General features: G+C 33.2%; 1 protein-coding gene across 1 annotated transcript in view; it reads right to left on the bottom strand.

Annotated features, from left to right (window-relative positions):
• Positions 1-18,173, bottom strand: part of LOC127875397 (uncharacterized) — a 29,634-nt gene that overhangs the window by 684 nt on the left and 10,777 nt on the right. Inside the window, exons 6-17 of the mRNA XM_052420451.1 lie at positions 17,923-18,076; positions 17,196-17,231; positions 16,487-16,522; positions 15,776-15,811; positions 14,935-15,053; positions 14,212-14,356; positions 12,780-12,913; positions 11,856-11,985; positions 10,412-10,554; positions 7,860-7,983; positions 1,100-1,236; positions 4-166 (exon numbers count right to left, since the gene is read on the bottom strand). Coding sequence (XP_052276411.1) covers positions 34-166; positions 1,100-1,236; positions 7,860-7,983; positions 10,412-10,554; positions 11,856-11,985; positions 12,780-12,913; positions 14,212-14,356; positions 14,935-15,053; positions 15,776-15,811; positions 16,487-16,522; positions 17,196-17,231; positions 17,923-18,076 — 1,327 coding nt within the window. The 3' untranslated portion in view covers positions 4-33. The remainder of the gene's footprint in view (positions 1-3; positions 167-1,099; positions 1,237-7,859; positions 7,984-10,411; positions 10,555-11,855; positions 11,986-12,779; positions 12,914-14,211; positions 14,357-14,934; positions 15,054-15,775; positions 15,812-16,486; positions 16,523-17,195; positions 17,232-17,922; positions 18,077-18,173) is intronic.

Here is an 18,173-nt window from a genome sequence, read left to right as displayed (position 1 = left end):
TACCAATTCAAAATAGTTTGCGAGGTTGTCCCGCTAAATCGTCATATAAACTGTATGGCATTCATCGTAGTCAATAAAATGTTCCACTGTTGAGTCCCCTTCCATGCAAATATTAAATATCCCCGCGAATAGCTTGTGTTGTTCTGGGGTAACCATTTTGCCATTTCTGTAACGAAGAAGAGATATACCTATCAAACATTTTCATATAGTTATATCAACAATCATTATCCAATTATGATGCTTTGTGTTTCACGTTCAACCTTTGTAACTGCAACAACAACCAGGAAACAACAAAAATATAATTGGAACACATAGACAACAAAAAAGTCTTTAACAGTTTCGGAAAATATATAAATTATTTTTAAACGTTTTCCCGAATAAGCCATTTAAATGTTACAACACATCAAAATATTAGTATTCCGAAATATTGCTTCTGCTACTTGCAAACCAAGGATAACATACAAAGTATATACATGTACTTACCTTTTATTTAACCAAAAACCTGATATGAAAATAGTCTAAATTACAAGAATCATCAGACAACTCATTAAAATAAAACCACATTGCATTGTCATAATGAATTCGAGTAGAAACCATAATGACAGTAGGAGAAACTGTTCGTGGCAAGCAATTTCTTCTTTTGTCATAATGCTTCCTTTGTCCTCTGCAAAAGGTGTGTGAAAGCCAGAACAGTCGATCTTGTTTTAAGCGACCACTCTTAAGCAAAACATAAATGTTTGCTAAACCAGTTACAACTAAACGCATGATGTAAGTCATGCAGAAAGCTCCTACCGGAGCTTTCGACATGACGAGCACCCTGTAGTAAGCTGTCATCTGCCTTATATAACACTTTGAGAAGCTCTTGTAGACGGTCGTTTAATACAAACTGACTGTATACGGGTACGAGTATACTGGTATATGCATTAAAGTGCTAATCTATGAATGTGTAAAAGTATACTCGTATATGCAGTAAATGGCTAATCTATGAAGCTATAAAAGTATACTGGTATATGCAGTAAATGGCTTATCTATGAGGGTATAAAAGTATACTCGTATATGGAGTAAATGAATAATCTGAAGGTATAAAAGTATACTCAACCCATTATAGGCCGTGATCACAGCCTGTAGAGTATTAGATATACTTTTGCTAGAGTGAATCGTCCATTTCAACTCTTTGTTGTCCAGGTCAGCTTTACAGCGAGTCAGAATGAAGATAATAAGATCTCTGTCAGGCTTCTGAAATATAAATATATTACAATTGAAAATAAATCTACCGATTTTCTACTTGTTTATAATATTTTACTTATGTATGTATTTCCACATCAATATCCATATATGTTCATTTTCATAACGTCACCTTAGTGTAAAACAGTGATAAGTCCATATTTCAAAATTTTACAGGAGAGTAAAAAACTGATTGTTATAAAAGATTGAGCTTTGATTTTAACACTGTTAACATTTTTATCCATTTTTTTAACTAAAATATATTAGATAAAATGTATTTCAGTATATTGCTACCAAGTAATATTATATTTGATGATTTTGCAGATAACTTCATTTGACACTGAAATATTTTAGTGCAATACTGTAACAAGTGCACTTATTATTATATTGCACTGGACATTCTTTGTGCAATAACTGAATAAGGTAAGTTATTATGGTTTAAAATTAAACAATTAACTGAATTTCTAGTAAAATTAAGAATAAAATGTTTAAGGATATTGGAAACAAAATAATGTTTACACCAATTTTGATGTAGGAAGCAAAATTATGAGCACTGGGGTTCTGCCATGCATAGCATTATGAATCTTTTTAAGATGAAATGAATATTTTTTCATTTTTAAAGAAACATCTTGCATATCAATGAAAAAAACACATGCTTTGTTTGATAATTTATTAATCAACTTTAACAATAATATGACACTGGTATTTCATTTAACATAATTATATTTGTAACAACAAGCATCGAAATTTAATTTGTACACTTCAGACAAATAATTTCATTGGAACAGGCACAAATTGAGGAGTATGACAACATCACCATACATTGATACAGTATACTTCGGCCAATATTATTTAATGTGAGTTAAATACAATTTGTCAAATTTGAATGACAAAAAGTTTAACCAATAAGACAAACAAGACATCCTTTACTACATGGCTTTTTCTTCTATATTGATGAATCATAACAATTTCATGGCTTCACCTTGGCTGAAGTTGACAGTACTATCATCTTGAATTTTACTGTCGTACTTCCAGTATATAAGTATTGATATATAAAAAGGCTACTGATAAGCCCACATACACTTTTAATAAAACTGGAAAATTGTGTTGCACTTTTTAACTTAAAGTAGATAAAAGTTCAAGGTTTCTTCTTAAATTTCGTTGCACAATACCATGATTTCTTACAAAACACTACAGGAAAAAGTATTCAGCATAAATTTGATCATTATTGTAGCTAAGAGGAAAAACAACAGTTACAATTTGGTTATCAATCACAGGGCAAATCTTTGTAGAATGCATCACTAGACTGTTATATTTAGCCTGAGGAATGGTCTGCTTGTAACCAGGCCTGAAAGTCCTTTCAGGCAAGGCAATTGCAAATATTATAAGCGGCAATATCCTTAAGAAGTACAAATGTATTTCCATGCTAAGTAAAGAAACAGGGATTTAGAGAAAAGTACTAAGACGGGCCACTGCAAAGGCATTGATGGCTATTCCAAAGAGAAGAAATTTCCTGGAAAGAGAAAGAATCAAAATGGAGGTGATCAACTTCATGGAGCGACAAGAGTTCTCTGCTGAAAACCCAAATACCAAGGTATCAAAATCTTTTTTTTGTTGCCTGCATCCAGACTATATACTTTTGACAAAGCTGATAACCTGAAATACATGTTCATGCAGCAAACATAAAAATTTTGCTATGAAATTTAAAAGCTTTCTCTCTGTAGGAATTGATATTTCACCAAACCCAAAAACGGTTAGCAAGAAAGTATCTGAACAGGACATGACAGATATGCTAACCAATAAAATACAGGATGACACAGAAGTCGAGTTTGAGGAGAAGAGGGGAAGAAGAAAATGAAATAAGTTAAATCCAAGAACACAAAAGAAGAGTATAAACAAACATTCACAACTGCAGTTCCGATATTTCTTACAGCATGTTCCTAGGGTGAAGACGCAATATACTGCCATAAGAAATCTAAAAGCCAACTTGCCAAGAAATGAAATATTGATCCATATGGATTTTGCAGAAAATTTCACATGCAGCAACGCCGACGAATTTCAAAGCGCTTATTGAAACAGCACAGGAGTTACACTGCACCCGGTAGTTGCTTACTGTAAAGAAGAAGAAGAGCTGAAACACAAGAATTTGATTTTTGTTTCTGATGTCACAAACCATAATTCAACAGTGGTGGTCACGATCTTGAAAAAAACTAGTCCCTGACATGAAAGCATCGAGTATGTTTTATATTGGAACTGAGTATGAAACCACAGAAAAAGAACTCAAGATGAAAAACCCGAATTCTGTTTCGGGAACCATAAAGCTGCATGCATTATTTGCTGCACACAATCAGTTATATACCGCCAAGGTCTCATATTATTGTGAAGCCTGTTCAAAAGGCGACTACTGTGGACACTGGAAAATAGACACTGTACCAGAAAAACACAATGAAAATAACGAAGCCAGCCTACGAGAATGTTCACTTAAACGGAAGTTGATAGATAATGAAGGAAATGTCGATGAAAACAGAAAAAAGTACAGAAGCTAAACATATCTGAAATTTGCGCAGACAGAAATGGCTCTTCACATATCGCAGATGAAAATGTGTTGCCCAAAGTCTCAGATAAAAATGAATCCCCATTGATCAAACCAGTCAAAGGCTAGTGCTCCAGCTAGGTCTAAATTGAAGGGTGCCCCGCCCTGCCCCTCCGAACCTCCGCCCTGCCCTCCCTAGGGGCCCCCCTCCCCCTGCCCTTTACATTTTTATTTTTTTTATTCTTGTTTTACGTTAAATTATGATTATTACCGGAAATGAATCTCTTATTACATTGTTATTAATTTATTCCTCATTGTAGACATTGAATGGTTAAATAATAATGGGAATAATATATTCTAACAATTATTCAAAATATATAAATGAACATGCAGCAGCAGCAACAGGAAGCATTCCAGTGACGCAAGCGCACTTGAAATTGCACTTTTGACAAAATACTGCGCGTCTGAAGCACTGAAGACGCATACTATCTTGTAAATTTGGATGATATTGTCTACCCAGGGAAACTTCTCAAGGTTGATGATGATAAACAGGTGGCGACAGTTTTATTCATGGAGGAAACTCAAGGGAAAGGAGATTTGTTTAAGTGGCCGTTAAGAGATGGCGTACAAGATGTTGAATTCGAACAATTTGTACGTGAAATCCAAGAGCCAACTGCTTGCAGCAAAAGCAAAAGGCAGTTTAAACTTGAAGATGCCCATTACATGTTTTTTGACACCACTTTCAATAGCCAATTGCTTGTAGCAAAAGCAAAAGGCTGTTAATGTAGTTTGTTTTGTGAAATTGTATTGTTTTGACAAAAAGTGTCAGGTACGTGCCCCTGCGAAAATTTGTTCTAGAATTTGGAACGGTTCTGGAACTGTTCTAGAACATCAAGAACAGTTCTAGAATGTTCCATATTCGCGTTCTATAATGTATGTTCTGGAATTGTTCTAGAACAGTTTTCTAGAATAATTCCAGAACATTTGTGGAACATGGCTTAGTTCTGAAACTGTTCTAATAATAGTCAAGAACATTTTTAGAACATTTCAAGGACAAAATTAGTTCAAGAAATTTCTAAAAATGTTCTAAAATGTAGTTCTAGAACACATTTAGAACTCTTTAAGAACCAGTAAGTTCTACAAAAGTTCTTATGGGGAATAAGAACACATATAGAACAGGTCTAGAACATGAAGGTCTAGAATTGCTATACAATTGTTCTACAAATTATCTCCCTCTAGTTAGGGAATTTCCTCCCTTTAAAATGTTCTTTAGGGTAAACCTATTTATTTTAGCTCGATTGCATCGAAAGTCTTAGGCTTATATAAACGCTCTCGAGTCCGTTTCCTGGGCCTAAAACCATTACTTGGTGTCTATGGGGGAAATCTAAAGAACGCTCCCACGGTGGGGATCGAACCCATGACCTCCTGGTCTTTCATATGTTCTTTCATATATTTATTATACTTATTGTTATACATAATATTGATGTCAACAATATTATGCTTTTTTATCATTCTGTAACTATTTGAAGTATATTGTTGTAGCTAAATAAAGTTTATATATTTTCTTATATAAACTTTATTTAATAATGTAAGGTAATTAGGTTAATCCTGATGAATAGTTCACTTGGAACTATGTTTTAGAACAGTTCCAAGGTTTGCTTCAGCTTAGTCTGGAACAAAAATTCTAGAACAGTTCTGAAAATGTCCTTGCACAGTTCTAGGACACCGACTGGAACTGTTCTGTAACCATACTGAAAATGTTCTAAAATTATTAAGGAACAGTTGTTGAACGTTAAATGAGAATAATTTCTAGAACAATTATTCTAAAACAGTTCTGGCAATTTATACAAGAACAATTCTGGAATAGTTCTAGAACAATGGTTCAAGAATTGTTCTAGAACATACCTTTACAACTGTTTTAGAACTATTTGTTCTACAAATTATTATCATTTAACGTTCAACAACTGTTCTAGATGATTCTAGACCATTTTAAGGATGATACCAGAACACTTCTAGTCATTTGTTCCAGTACAAATCTAGAAATATTATAGAACATTTCTAAAACGTTTCGCAGGGATGGACTCGAAAATAGTTCTAAGAAGTACGTATATTAACTACTGTAAAACTCATAAATGGTTGTGTTTATTAAATGTGAACGTTTTAATCATAATGTTTGTTATTTGAAAATGTAAACGTAGTTGACTTAGTTGTAATTGCATGTTGTCTATAGGAACAAAATTGACTTGTCAAGCATGTTAAAGGGGCCGTCCAACAGATTTTGGCATGTATTGAAGCTTGTCATTAAATGCTTTAAATGCTTTATATTGATACATTTAAACATTTGAACTAAAAATCTCCTGTAAAAAAAAACAAGAATACAATTTAAAAAAAGGAAAAAAAGTAAACCTCAACAGGGCTCAAACCACTGACTCCTGGATTCCTGGAGTGAAAAGCCTCCCGCCTATACCACTCGACCATCCACGCTCATGTTTTGAGCGGATGTATTTTATAGCTATATAAGCAATCCTCGTAGTTTCCCAAAATATCATTTCGCGTCGATACGACGCTTTATCTGTTGGACTTATTTAATTCTATGTTTTTCCATGCACATGTTTATTTAAAGATTTTTCAAGTTAAGCCGTTAGATTTTTATCATTTTTGTATAAAACATGTGTATCAATGAAATGAACTAGGCATGCTTATAAAGATTCTTTGAATTATACGCATGTACGTTTGATGGTCAGGTACGTTAATAATCCAAAGGTTGTTAACATACTTGATTTTGGCTGAGATATTATTTTTTCCTTGTAATGTATGTTTGAATTTGATTTTAAAACCAACGTTGTTCAAATGTCAATTATATAATCCTTTAAATGAACAGCATGATTTAACAAACACCCCTTTTTACAACGTGTTAAGTAATTTTTTAAAAATGATGACAAAAATTCAAATGATTAACAAAAAAAGAAATAACAGTCAGGAATCTGTTTAGCACAAATAACCACGTATAATGATAAATAATAATTGAATCTGTGCGAGTTGATTTAAATGTATTGGTGTGTTCAAATGAATATAACGTACCTGACATTAGAATATCAGTGTGTCAATGATTATACAAATATTATGAAAATTGGATATTTCTAGGTGACCCCGTTATTATTTTATGTACAGTTTGGTGTTCAAGTTGATTTTAATTAAGTTTATGGTTCAATTTCTTTTGTTTTTAATTTTTCAAAATTTCTCTATGTTTTAATGTCCCTTCAACTGGGATTCAATGCATAGTTTCTAGCTCTGATATCATCATTTGGCCTTGATATATTACACTTATCACTATATTACACCAAATAACTTTGCTGGAAATCAATCTTATTTTGGTGCAATAAGTGAACAAGTGCACTTGTGACTTTCTTGCACAATGCATAGCAGTTTACATGAAAAGAACATTGGTGCAGTAAGTAGAAAAGTGCACTTATTTACTTACTGCACCGAACAGAATTATGTGTGCAAATAATACAGTCTGACATTTTCTTAAAAAGTACTAATTAAACTGGAATAACATTCTGATATTTATTTAGGACATGTATGACATGATTTTAGATCATTTTATGCAAAAGAGTCATTTTTGAAAAAAATGTCACTTATCACTGTTTTGCGCTAAGGTGACGATAAGATGTTTAAAATTTTGCAATAACCGATGAAAATGAAAATTGGAATAAACAAGTGTCTGTTTAATTTCAAAAGAGACACGTTCAGCTATTTCAAGCTAAAATTGCATTCTCTTAAAGACGAAATTGTCGAAAAACAGCAAACTTTATGTGATAATTGAGGTACCAAGATTCAATTACAAAATTGAAGCTTAAAGCACTTATTTAGAACAAAGTAAATCATATAAGCTGCTTGAACAGTTTGTAAGTTTTTTATTTTTTTCTTAAATGTTTAATACGTGTGCCCCAAAATGTATATTTTCGTCTACATTACAAACTTTAGTCCACGAGACATGGATACAAATAATTAACAAACCGGCTTTCTTGCAAAAACACGTACCTTCATTTCGTGACAATTTAGTTACGTGCTTTTTGGAGAAAAACAACAACATACTCACCGATAGGCGGAGATTATCTTGTAATGCATAAGCCATGTCGGCTTTTGCTGGGCTCTCTAGTTCAATGCAGTCAAATATTGCTTCAATAAGCTCTTTCTGTACTTGTTCAACCACCTTAGACTTCCTAAAATAATAAGAGGCGAAATGTCGTATATTTTCTCCGATTCATGCAGCCTGTTACAAGCTGAAGATTTGTACTTTTTAATGACAAAATGTTTGTTCGTTTATCAATAGACCGTTCCAGAATTTAGTCATTACCTAATTATCTCCCCTGAATACTCTCCGCGTCCGCCATTACACTGCTGCCTAACAACCGGTAACAAATATAAGAGAGCACCGATTATTCAACGGATGAATTTCTTTTGTAAATTCTAAGGCCGTCATAACATGGCCTTGGTTCTTTTTGTAAAACTTTTTGTTTGTCATGCAAATTGCATGAAATAAAGTTTTTCTAATAAGGGAGATGTTAAGCTAGTGTTACGACAGAAATGTTTGAAAAACATGCGTTTTTAGGTATTTGTCTCTCAACGTATATTGTCATCTAGAGCCCGTGGTATTTGTCTAGGAAAACTTACACGTTGACACATTAAAAAAACATTTAATTCAATTAAATGCAATATTTTCATTTGATTAGTTGTATCAATCTTAAAATCGTGTAAGCTTTTGCATTCCAGTGTTTAATTGCCCCTTTGTTCTGCATAATCCGATTATCTCGTTTTGATCAGATATTGTCCAGACTTAACTAACAACATGGTGGCATAAACCACACTGGGTGGCAGATGACAGTCTGGTCATAAAACACAATTTATGATGCCACCATGTCTCCTCTTTCTGGTAGTATTAAGCAGTCATCTGGTTGAATAATTTACTTCCGACATACTTAACAGTTGCGTACATTAGATATGTTAGGCCTACATATTGTACAAATTAAAAGTTATGTCCAATATAGAATATCAGAAATTGTACACCGTAAAAATACTAGCCCGTTTCATTTATGAAAAAAAAAGTATTTTATAATGATAAAATTTACGTAAAAACGGGTAACGTATTTAGCGGGTATCGATTAATTAAAACTACGTAATTCCGTATGAAGATTTAATGTTACGGCATTGCACGAACGACATCATAAAAACACTAGCGTACTCATGCCATTGATAATTATATTTTTATAATTAGAAGAATTACTTTTGTAATTTATTGAAGCTTTTCTGCAAATTATAATACGGCTTATGCATAGAGCTCTTTGTTGTGTCGAATTGTCGGCCTTTCAGTCTTCAGATGATCTTTACTTTGATACTAATGACGCGTTTTTTTAAAGATGTAAATAAATGTATAAATAATTTTTTTCGAAGTTTCTTTTCGATTAATTTACTAAACAAGTGTCGTTATCCATATGTTTTGCGTTAATGCAAAGACCTATAAAATAACTTTTTTAGGATTTTTAGTTTTATAGCTGTTAAATGATTCCAAAGATGAAAATCTATCCAACTAGATATATTCACATTCTCTTCATCTTCCGTATAATCACCTAAAAGATTGTCAAGATCAATATCACTCTCCCATGATAAAATGTTCGGGGTTTTTTACGTGACATAATTCCAGCTCACAAAATGTAATTTAAATCATAACAACATTTTGTTTATCTCTGATTTCAGTAAGAACAAGAAAAATAATGGAAAAAATAGCATACTTAATATAATATGTTATGATTTTAGAAGATAGAGTTTTAACCAATTGAGACCAATTACAAACAATTAGAAGTAATTAATTGCGCGAGAATCTTTAATAAGTATTAATTAAAATATAATATGTTTGAGGTTGCGGCTACTTAAATAAACACAACAATACATGCGTGAATTGTTTGTAAAAAGTTAAAAGTAAAAAAGCCTAATCAAAGACATAATATGAGCGACTGATGGTTACCACTTGTTTACACACACACACAAAACATATACACGAAAGCATTTTAAACATTTTCTTTGTAACAATCAATCTTAACTTCAAACAATCATTTTAACAACAAAAAATGTGATAGTCGCCTGAAAATAATTCATTAGGTAATTTATTTAACCGACATCGGTGAAGCGGGTATTCTCTACGTCTTTGGCTTTTGGAATCGCAGAAGTGTAATGGCGGAGAGTCACGTGACTGACAAAATGGCGGCGGTCTTATCATACATTTTGGAATGGTCTTTATCAGTAATCATTGCAACATACCGATTACTAGAAAATATGTTTTGATTAATATCACAAAGTTCGGGCACTCAATTAATTTGAGATTAAAGTAATGAGCAGTTTTCAGCGTATATTTTTTATATCACTTACTTGACAAAATAAACACAATCTCTTTTAAGATATCGCAATGCCTGTATATTAAACTTTATTTGGTGAACTATAAATTGATAAATTATCAGGTACATTTTATGTTTTCATTTATCATGTACGTAAAAGTAAGCACCATAGTGATTACTGTGTTATGATAATATATCATACGTGATATATTGTGTTGATAAAATTGGGAATTAACATATTTAGCATGCAACGAAATATTACCGCAGCGCTATTAGAAAATACTCGCAGAAATCCGTGTATCCTTTGATTATAGTGTCCAGCTTGTCACGTTCATCCTTTTGCATCTCCTTAATTGGCTTCTTTCCCACAATTCCCAGCATCATCCTCACCTCCTCGATTAAACTCTTTTCACAAAAGATAAGAAAGAAGATTCTCTTATTTTTATTTTCAGACAAGCTAAAGTTTCGTCTTTTTGTTAGAAAAAATATGTGGATTCGAGAAAACGTCAACTCCGCCTAAATCCATTTCGGTCTGGTACTTTTCGGCCTGGCCTTTTCGGCACAATAAGAGGGCCGCGTTGACCCCCTAATTTCCATCTCGTGTCGGTGTTTATTATCATAGTGTGTCCTTGAGGTGTGAAATATGCGTTATAGACATGACTGCTTTATTTAAGAAAATTACATGTGTATAACTCAATCTAACAATGAATAAAATAAATAACCAATTCAATTACCGATTGTAATTAGTTGTTAAATATTAATATAATTTTGATGAGTGGTAATAAAATTGTTAGATATTTCAATTATGATTATTTCAGAAAAAGTATTCGAAGTTATGTAGTTGATATGGCAGGCACCAATGTGATAAAGGGAGACATTAAACAATTTCTCCTTTTATCATTACGATTTCAAGAATCGTCTTCAACGAACTGGTAAAATATGGTTATTGTATGGTAATGGTTTAACAACAGGATAAGATGTTTGGTCTCTGTATCTATATGCATATAATACAAACAGACATATGCCGTTATTAAAACAACTGAAATATATGTGTTAAATTTATTCGTTTGCTTTATTTTAAAACTGTATACATTTGCATTAAACGATTTTTCATAGCGTTAATAAGGTGCTAACTAAAAAAGGCCGAAAAGGACAGCCCAAACGGGACAAGGCCGAAAAGGTTTTTCGGCCAAAAAAGATTAGTCCGAAAGCGTTTTGGGCCGAGTTGACCTGTATTCTGCAGATAATACGGTGCCTACAAAATTACAATTGTCGATCTTCAAATAATATTTAGAATAAGAACCAAAGTGGAACTTAATCGGATGCACTACTGCAATAACAACTCCTCTCACTGTAGAAGACAACCTTGCCACAGCAAACACAAGTGGAAACATAGATAATCAATGGGGGTTTTCACAACTTTGTATTCTTTTTCTCGTTTTCTTAATCTATTTATATAAAAATTGACATAGTATTTATGGTATTTTAGTCATTTTGCGATGTCTGGTCAATTAAAGATGCAGAAAGACGTCACAAAATTTAATTGCGACCTGTACTTGATTAAACATCTGGACCTTACGCAAGTTAGCCAAGACGCTACCCTTCAGGTTTCCCCTAAACGTTAATACAGCTTGAAACAAGCTGCAGTTTCATTCTTTCTGAACAATCATGCACTCGAGTACATGTAAGTAGTCCTCGTCACTTACCTTCCATTTGAGTCGTTCTAGCATAACGTCATCCCTTAATATTCCCACAGTTACTTTAACCAGTATTTGGTTTCCTGATTTAAGCAGTTCGATCATGGCGGTTACAAATTTCTTTGCCAAAGGCTGGGTCCTGGAAATGGTAGTCCAACTCATTAACATACTTGCAACTTTATCGCGACACTAGCATGAAAGCATGTTGATTATGAGAATAATCCTATTTTGGAAATATGTTAAAAGTATCGTGTACAATACGAAATCTTTCCTGCGAAACTACCTTTTCCCAAACATCTAAATAGTTTCATGAGCTAAATGTGATTTAGCATGTAATATTTGTTCAGTTTGTTAGTGCTTTCCATTTTGAACAGAACAACTTAAGGGTGTCATGTTACCCCCCTTAGATATGAACACGTTGTGGTCCTCTATGACCGAGTGGTAACCTATAAGATATCAAACGACTCCCTGGAAGACATGGATTGGATCGGCACTGTTGCGTTTGCTTTCGAATGCGCATTTAGCTGGTTTTGATCATGGACATATAGTCTGATATAGGCAAAACGAGTAGCAAAAGCTAGATTGGAACATTTTTTTCAAAACTTCTGTCAAAAATTATACGCCAATTAAAATGTTTGTTTTTTAAAGCAACAAATGAAACCTTAACACACCTAACATAGAGGATGTTGATTAACCAGAAATTGCTCAAAACTAGCTGTCATTATTGTTGCAAGTGTTTCTTATTTAACCTTCAAAATAGAAGAGTTTCTTGATCACAAAATACTGATTCCACCGATGCGTACATGTTTATGCGATTATTATGCAAACACATTAACAAATATTTTTTGAGAGATAAAATACAAAGATGTAAAAAGACTGACTTTCTGATAATCCCTTTTTCAGATTTTAACGAAATAAAAGAAGATTACTCACATGTCTGGAAATTTCATAAGGCAATATGCAAATACAGCGTTGATCATGTCCGCCATTGGCTCTGTAACATTCGGATGCGGTAAAACGTTTAGCACCATTCCCAGACATGATTCATAGACCTTGACATTAGGAACCTGAAAACAAAAGTTCAATCGGAATAAACATGTTTTTATTACAGAAAAAAACAGTTTGGCATTAATTATAGGGGCTATTTCACTTTTTATTCCCCGCCGTTGGCAAAGCGATACAGTTTAGGCGTTGTCCGTCCGTCCGTCTGTCACAAGTTTCTCAGGGCTATAACTCAGAAACTATGAAAGATCTTAGCTTAAAAACTACATTGGTGTTTAAATCTTAATGAGGAGAAGTGCATTGCACAAGATCCACAAATCTTCTCTTCCTTTATTAAGAGTTATTGCCCTTCGTTGTTTTAATGTTACTTTTCAGGGCTATATCTCAGAAACAATATAAGATTTCAACATGTACCTCAAGGGTTAATATATCTCAATGAGAAGAAGTGAAATGTACAAGAACCACAACTCTTATCTTTTTTAGTTAAGAGTAAGTGTCCTTTGTTATTTGTTTCCTGTCCTTCTGTCACAAACTATTCAAGGCAATATCTCAGAAACTATATAAGATTTCATTATGAAACTTTATGGGCTAATAGACCTTAATACGGAGAAGAACAATGTGAAAGACCCATAACCCTTCTCTTTCTTAATTTAGATTTTTTGCCCTTTGTTATTTGTTATGTTATAACTTTAACTATATCTTGGAAACTGTTTAATATTTCTATATAAATCGTCATGGGTGTAAAGATCTCAATTAGGAGAAATACAATGCGCAAGAACCACAACCCGCTTTTTTCTTAGTTCAGAGTTATTGCCCTTTGTTATGTATGTATGTTGTACCTTTTCCATGCTTTATCGTAGAAACCATTATACGATTTCTATAGAAGAAAAAGCTCCTAACAAGCAAGTGCTTTTCTTGTTACAAACTTTCAACGTTATCTGCATTTTATTTTCTGCTGCAAAATCATCACAGCTACAAATGAGTTCAAAACATAATTAGGAAAAGGCACGCTTCACATACACGTTTTCTTTTAGTTCTGCACCCATGAATAAACACAATTATCAATTCAACGAATTTGCTTGTTATTTCAGAATTTACACTTTTCTAGCCTCTAGTTATTTATTGGCCATATGTGAATCAATGGACAGAACATGTTTGTAGATAATTGGAATGCTTATATATTTATATGACATCATGTTATTGATGATTATAAAGATGCGAGTGTAAGATAAAGTGGATTAAAATTAATATTCTTTCATTTTGGAAAAATACGAGATTTACGATGTAATAGGCTTAATTAATTGTTAAATGAATGAAATATTCTATGCTAAATAGTTTAAATATTACAGAGTTAAAAGCTTACATAGGAGTCATTGTCCATTTTATTAAACAGTCTATTCCTGATGATTTTGTAAATCTCCTTCCCGAATCGAGATCCGGCTGACTTCGAAAACTCCGAAACGAGGCTCATTAGAGGGTCAATCATTCCAGGTATGTCATTGGCTTTTCTGGAGAAGACATGCGCAGTGACGTTCCAAACATGGTTTTATGGTTTTCTTTTTATGACCGGTGTACTTAATAAATTGTACCTCGATACATTCAGTTAACAAGGGTTATAGGTACCTGCCTTACATCAAATAAAGTGGGGTTTCTTCAATTCTAAGACTTAAAAAAAGATAGATATACTAGACAAATTCATCTTTATTAATGGAATTATTGCATAAATATTTGCACGAGCAATCTTTTGTAACAGAGGAAAGGAGCATTATGTTATTGTTGAATTCCTGCCTTAAATCTTCCTCTTATATTTTAATTTTATCATAGGATTACGCAGTGAGATTTTAAGGCTATCTTCATTTGGACGATTGATACTTTTTAGTATTTTATTAATTCAAAAAATCATTTCTTTAAACTCGAGAGTAGACTATGTAATACTCTTAGTAACATCGGTTTTCTTTGTAAAGCACGTGTCGTCAGTTTGCGTGGCAAGCTGAAGACACACGCCTATCGAAGAAAACCAACATTCTGCTTAGTCCTTAAAAATTATAGCAGGCCGGCATCCTAAAACAAGCTTATTCCAACTTACAATTTTCCTTCTATTACACTCTCTAAAGTTGCGCCAGCTTTTAATTTTCCCATGTCTTCTTTGGACTTTATCTTTGGATCACAGATCATTCTTTTCACAAGTTCAATGCTCTCTTTGCTCTGAAATATGTGTTGACTTTAAATCGACACTGACTTACTTTGCTTTCTAAGTTTACGTATAGCTACATGTAACTTAATCCAACCAGCTATCTACCAAAGCAACCGTTTCATTTACATACAGGAGCGAGGCAGAAGAGAATGAATGTGTAGAAATCGGGTCAATTAGGTACTGCAATATATAAACCAAATCGTCGGTATTGATCGAAAAGAACGTAACTCCTTCTTGTCACAAGCTGTCGTTATCAGCTGTTCTCCATAAGAAGATTTGAAATATTAATTGCTCATGATAATACAAAGACGTGTTTTGCACCAAATTCTTGTTCGCAACTTGCGAGCGTCTTTCGGGAAAACAATTGGCAATGATAAAGTTCAGTACGTTTTCCACACTGCTTTTTACAAACTTATTTGACTTTTGTGAAGTTGAGATTAAGATATACAGCAGGAACGTTTTTAAAACAACTGCGGAAAAGTAGATGTGGTTATTAATGTCTTATAAATCATAAAAGCATGTTATACCCTGGCAATATATTGTGCGTGTCGTTTTTTCTCGTTTTTTTTTCAATAATCTCTTTCATTGTTTTACTTTGTGTTGCTGATTATGGCGTTCTAATCAAAGGGAGTGTATCCTCATAGTCTTCCTATCCGACAGTTTGATACTTTCACACGTTTAATCAGGGTGCCTTAATTATAGACTGTACCTTAGGATTATCTGAAATACTTACGCTTTTTGGGTCTGCATGTCCAAGCCCTCTCGTTTTCTGAATCAAGACATCAAAGGAAATTACACGAACCCTTTCAAATATTCGTAACACGCTGATGACATATGCTTTTGGAAAAAAGACGACGTGTTTTGTCACATGTAATCAGCACATGTATTTCTCAAGTGTTTGAATGTAATATCGGATACGTTTTTTGCATTTAACTACTTCGTATGTTAGGACTAAAAAAATACATTTGATGAAATTATTGTTTACAGGCCCTATCTCCTCATACAGACATAAACAAAATCTCCTTGGTAGAATTAACATGTAATCTTACTTAAAGATCTTATTTGACAAGTTACTCTTTTAACGCCAAATTCAAATTTGTCTAATGCATCTTGGTTTAAATGACTTGAAATAAATTGAAATAATCTTGTGATAAAACTGATTACTTAGTGTCTAAAGAAACCTCTAAATATGTGAAAACGACATAGAAAAGAGCACTGTCCTAGATTGAAGGCGGTTTTCCAATCTGATACTGTGCTATTTTCAGTGTCGCGTAAATACACATATAACGCTGAAATGGTTAAACACGATATTTATTTATCTATACACCAAGAAAACGTTAGCATTTTCGGTTTAGTTTTCCTATCCGACAGTTTGATACTTTCAGATGTTTTTTCAGGGTGCCTTAATTATTGATTGTAACTTATGATTCTCTAAAATACTTACGCTTTTAGGGTCTTCATGTCCAACCCCTTTCGTTTCCTGAAACAAGACATCAAAGGAAATTACACGAACCCTTTCAAATATTCGTAACACGCTGATGACATATGCTTTTGGATAAAGACGACGTGTTCTGTCACATGTACTCAGCACATGTATTTATCAAGTGTTTTAATGTAATAACGGATACGTTTTTTGCATTTAACTACTTCGTATGTTAAGACTAAAAAATACATTTGATTAAACTATTATGTAGTGGCCCTATCTCCTCATACAGACATAAAGAAAATTCCCTTGGTGGAATTCACATGGAATCTCACTTAAAGATCTTATTTGACAAGTTACTCTTTTGACGCCAAATTCAAATTTGTCGAATGCATTTTGGTTTTAAATGACTTGAAATGAATTGAAACAATCTTGTGATAAAACTGATTACTTAGTGTCTAAAGAAACCTCTAAATATGTAAACAACGACATAGAAAACAGCACTGTCCTAGATTGAAGGCGGTTTCAAATCTGATACTGTGCTATTTTCAGTGTCGCATAATACACATATGACGTTGAAATGGTTAAACACGATATCTATTTATCTATACACCAAGAAAACGTTAGCAATTTCGGTTTAGTTTTCCTATCCGACAGTTTGATACTTTCAGACGTTTATTCAGGGTGCCTTATTTATAGATTGTTACGTATGATTCTCTAAAATACTTACGCTTTTTGGGTCTACATGTCCAACCCCTTTCGTTTCCTGAAACAAGACATCAAAGTAAATAGTAGACCCAACCCCTTTCGTTTCCTGAAACAAGACATCAAAGGAAATTACACGAACCCTTTCAAATATTCGTAACACGCTGATGACATATGCTTTTGGAGAAAAAGACGACGTGTTCTGTCACATGTACTCAGCACATAAATTTCTCAAGTTTTTTAATGTAAAATCAGATAGGTTTTTTTGTATTTAACTACTTCGTGTGTTAGGACTTAAAAATACATTTCATGAATTTATTATGTAGTGGCCCTATCTACTCATACAGACATAAACATAATCCCCTTGGTGGAATTCACATGGAATCTCACTTAAAGATCTTATTTGAAAAGTTACTCTTTTGAAGCATAATTCAAATTTGTCTAATGCATCTTGGTTTAAATGAATTGAAATAAATTGAAATAATCTTGTGATAAAACTGATTTCTTAGTGTCTAAAGAAACCTTTAAATATGTGAAAAACGACATAGAAAACAGCACTGTCCCAGTTTGAAGGCGGTTTTCCAATCTGATACTGTGCTATTTTCAGTGTCGCATAATACACATATGACGCTGAAAGGGTTTAAAACGATATTTATTTATCTATACACCCAGAAAACGTTAGCAATTTCGGTTTAACTTTGGGCCAACGTTAAACCGATGTCGGGTGTTTTCTGGATTTTACATATACATACACCATATGGGTTTTTGTCGGGGAATCTTGAAGCCATATCTCTGAGTAGATAACCCACGTATGTAGCGAACGTCGCTGATAGACCAGACTGCTGTTTTTGGAAGTGATGGTACAGATCCAGGAATTCTTTCCGTGATTCGATCAGTTGTTTCTCTCTAAAAAGTAAAATGGATGATATGCTTTGAAAGTATAATGTACAATGTATGTTGTTGACCTCTTTCAAAGGGATTTGCCTTAAACCTGTCACAAGCT

This window comes from Dreissena polymorpha, chromosome 3, assembly GCF_020536995.1.
Source record: "Dreissena polymorpha isolate Duluth1 chromosome 3, UMN_Dpol_1.0, whole genome shotgun sequence".
Lineage (NCBI taxonomy): Eukaryota > Metazoa > Mollusca > Bivalvia > Myida > Dreissenidae > Dreissena > Dreissena polymorpha.
Note: the sequence above shows the minus strand (reverse complement) of the source record. Positions and strands in the feature narration are given on the sequence as shown.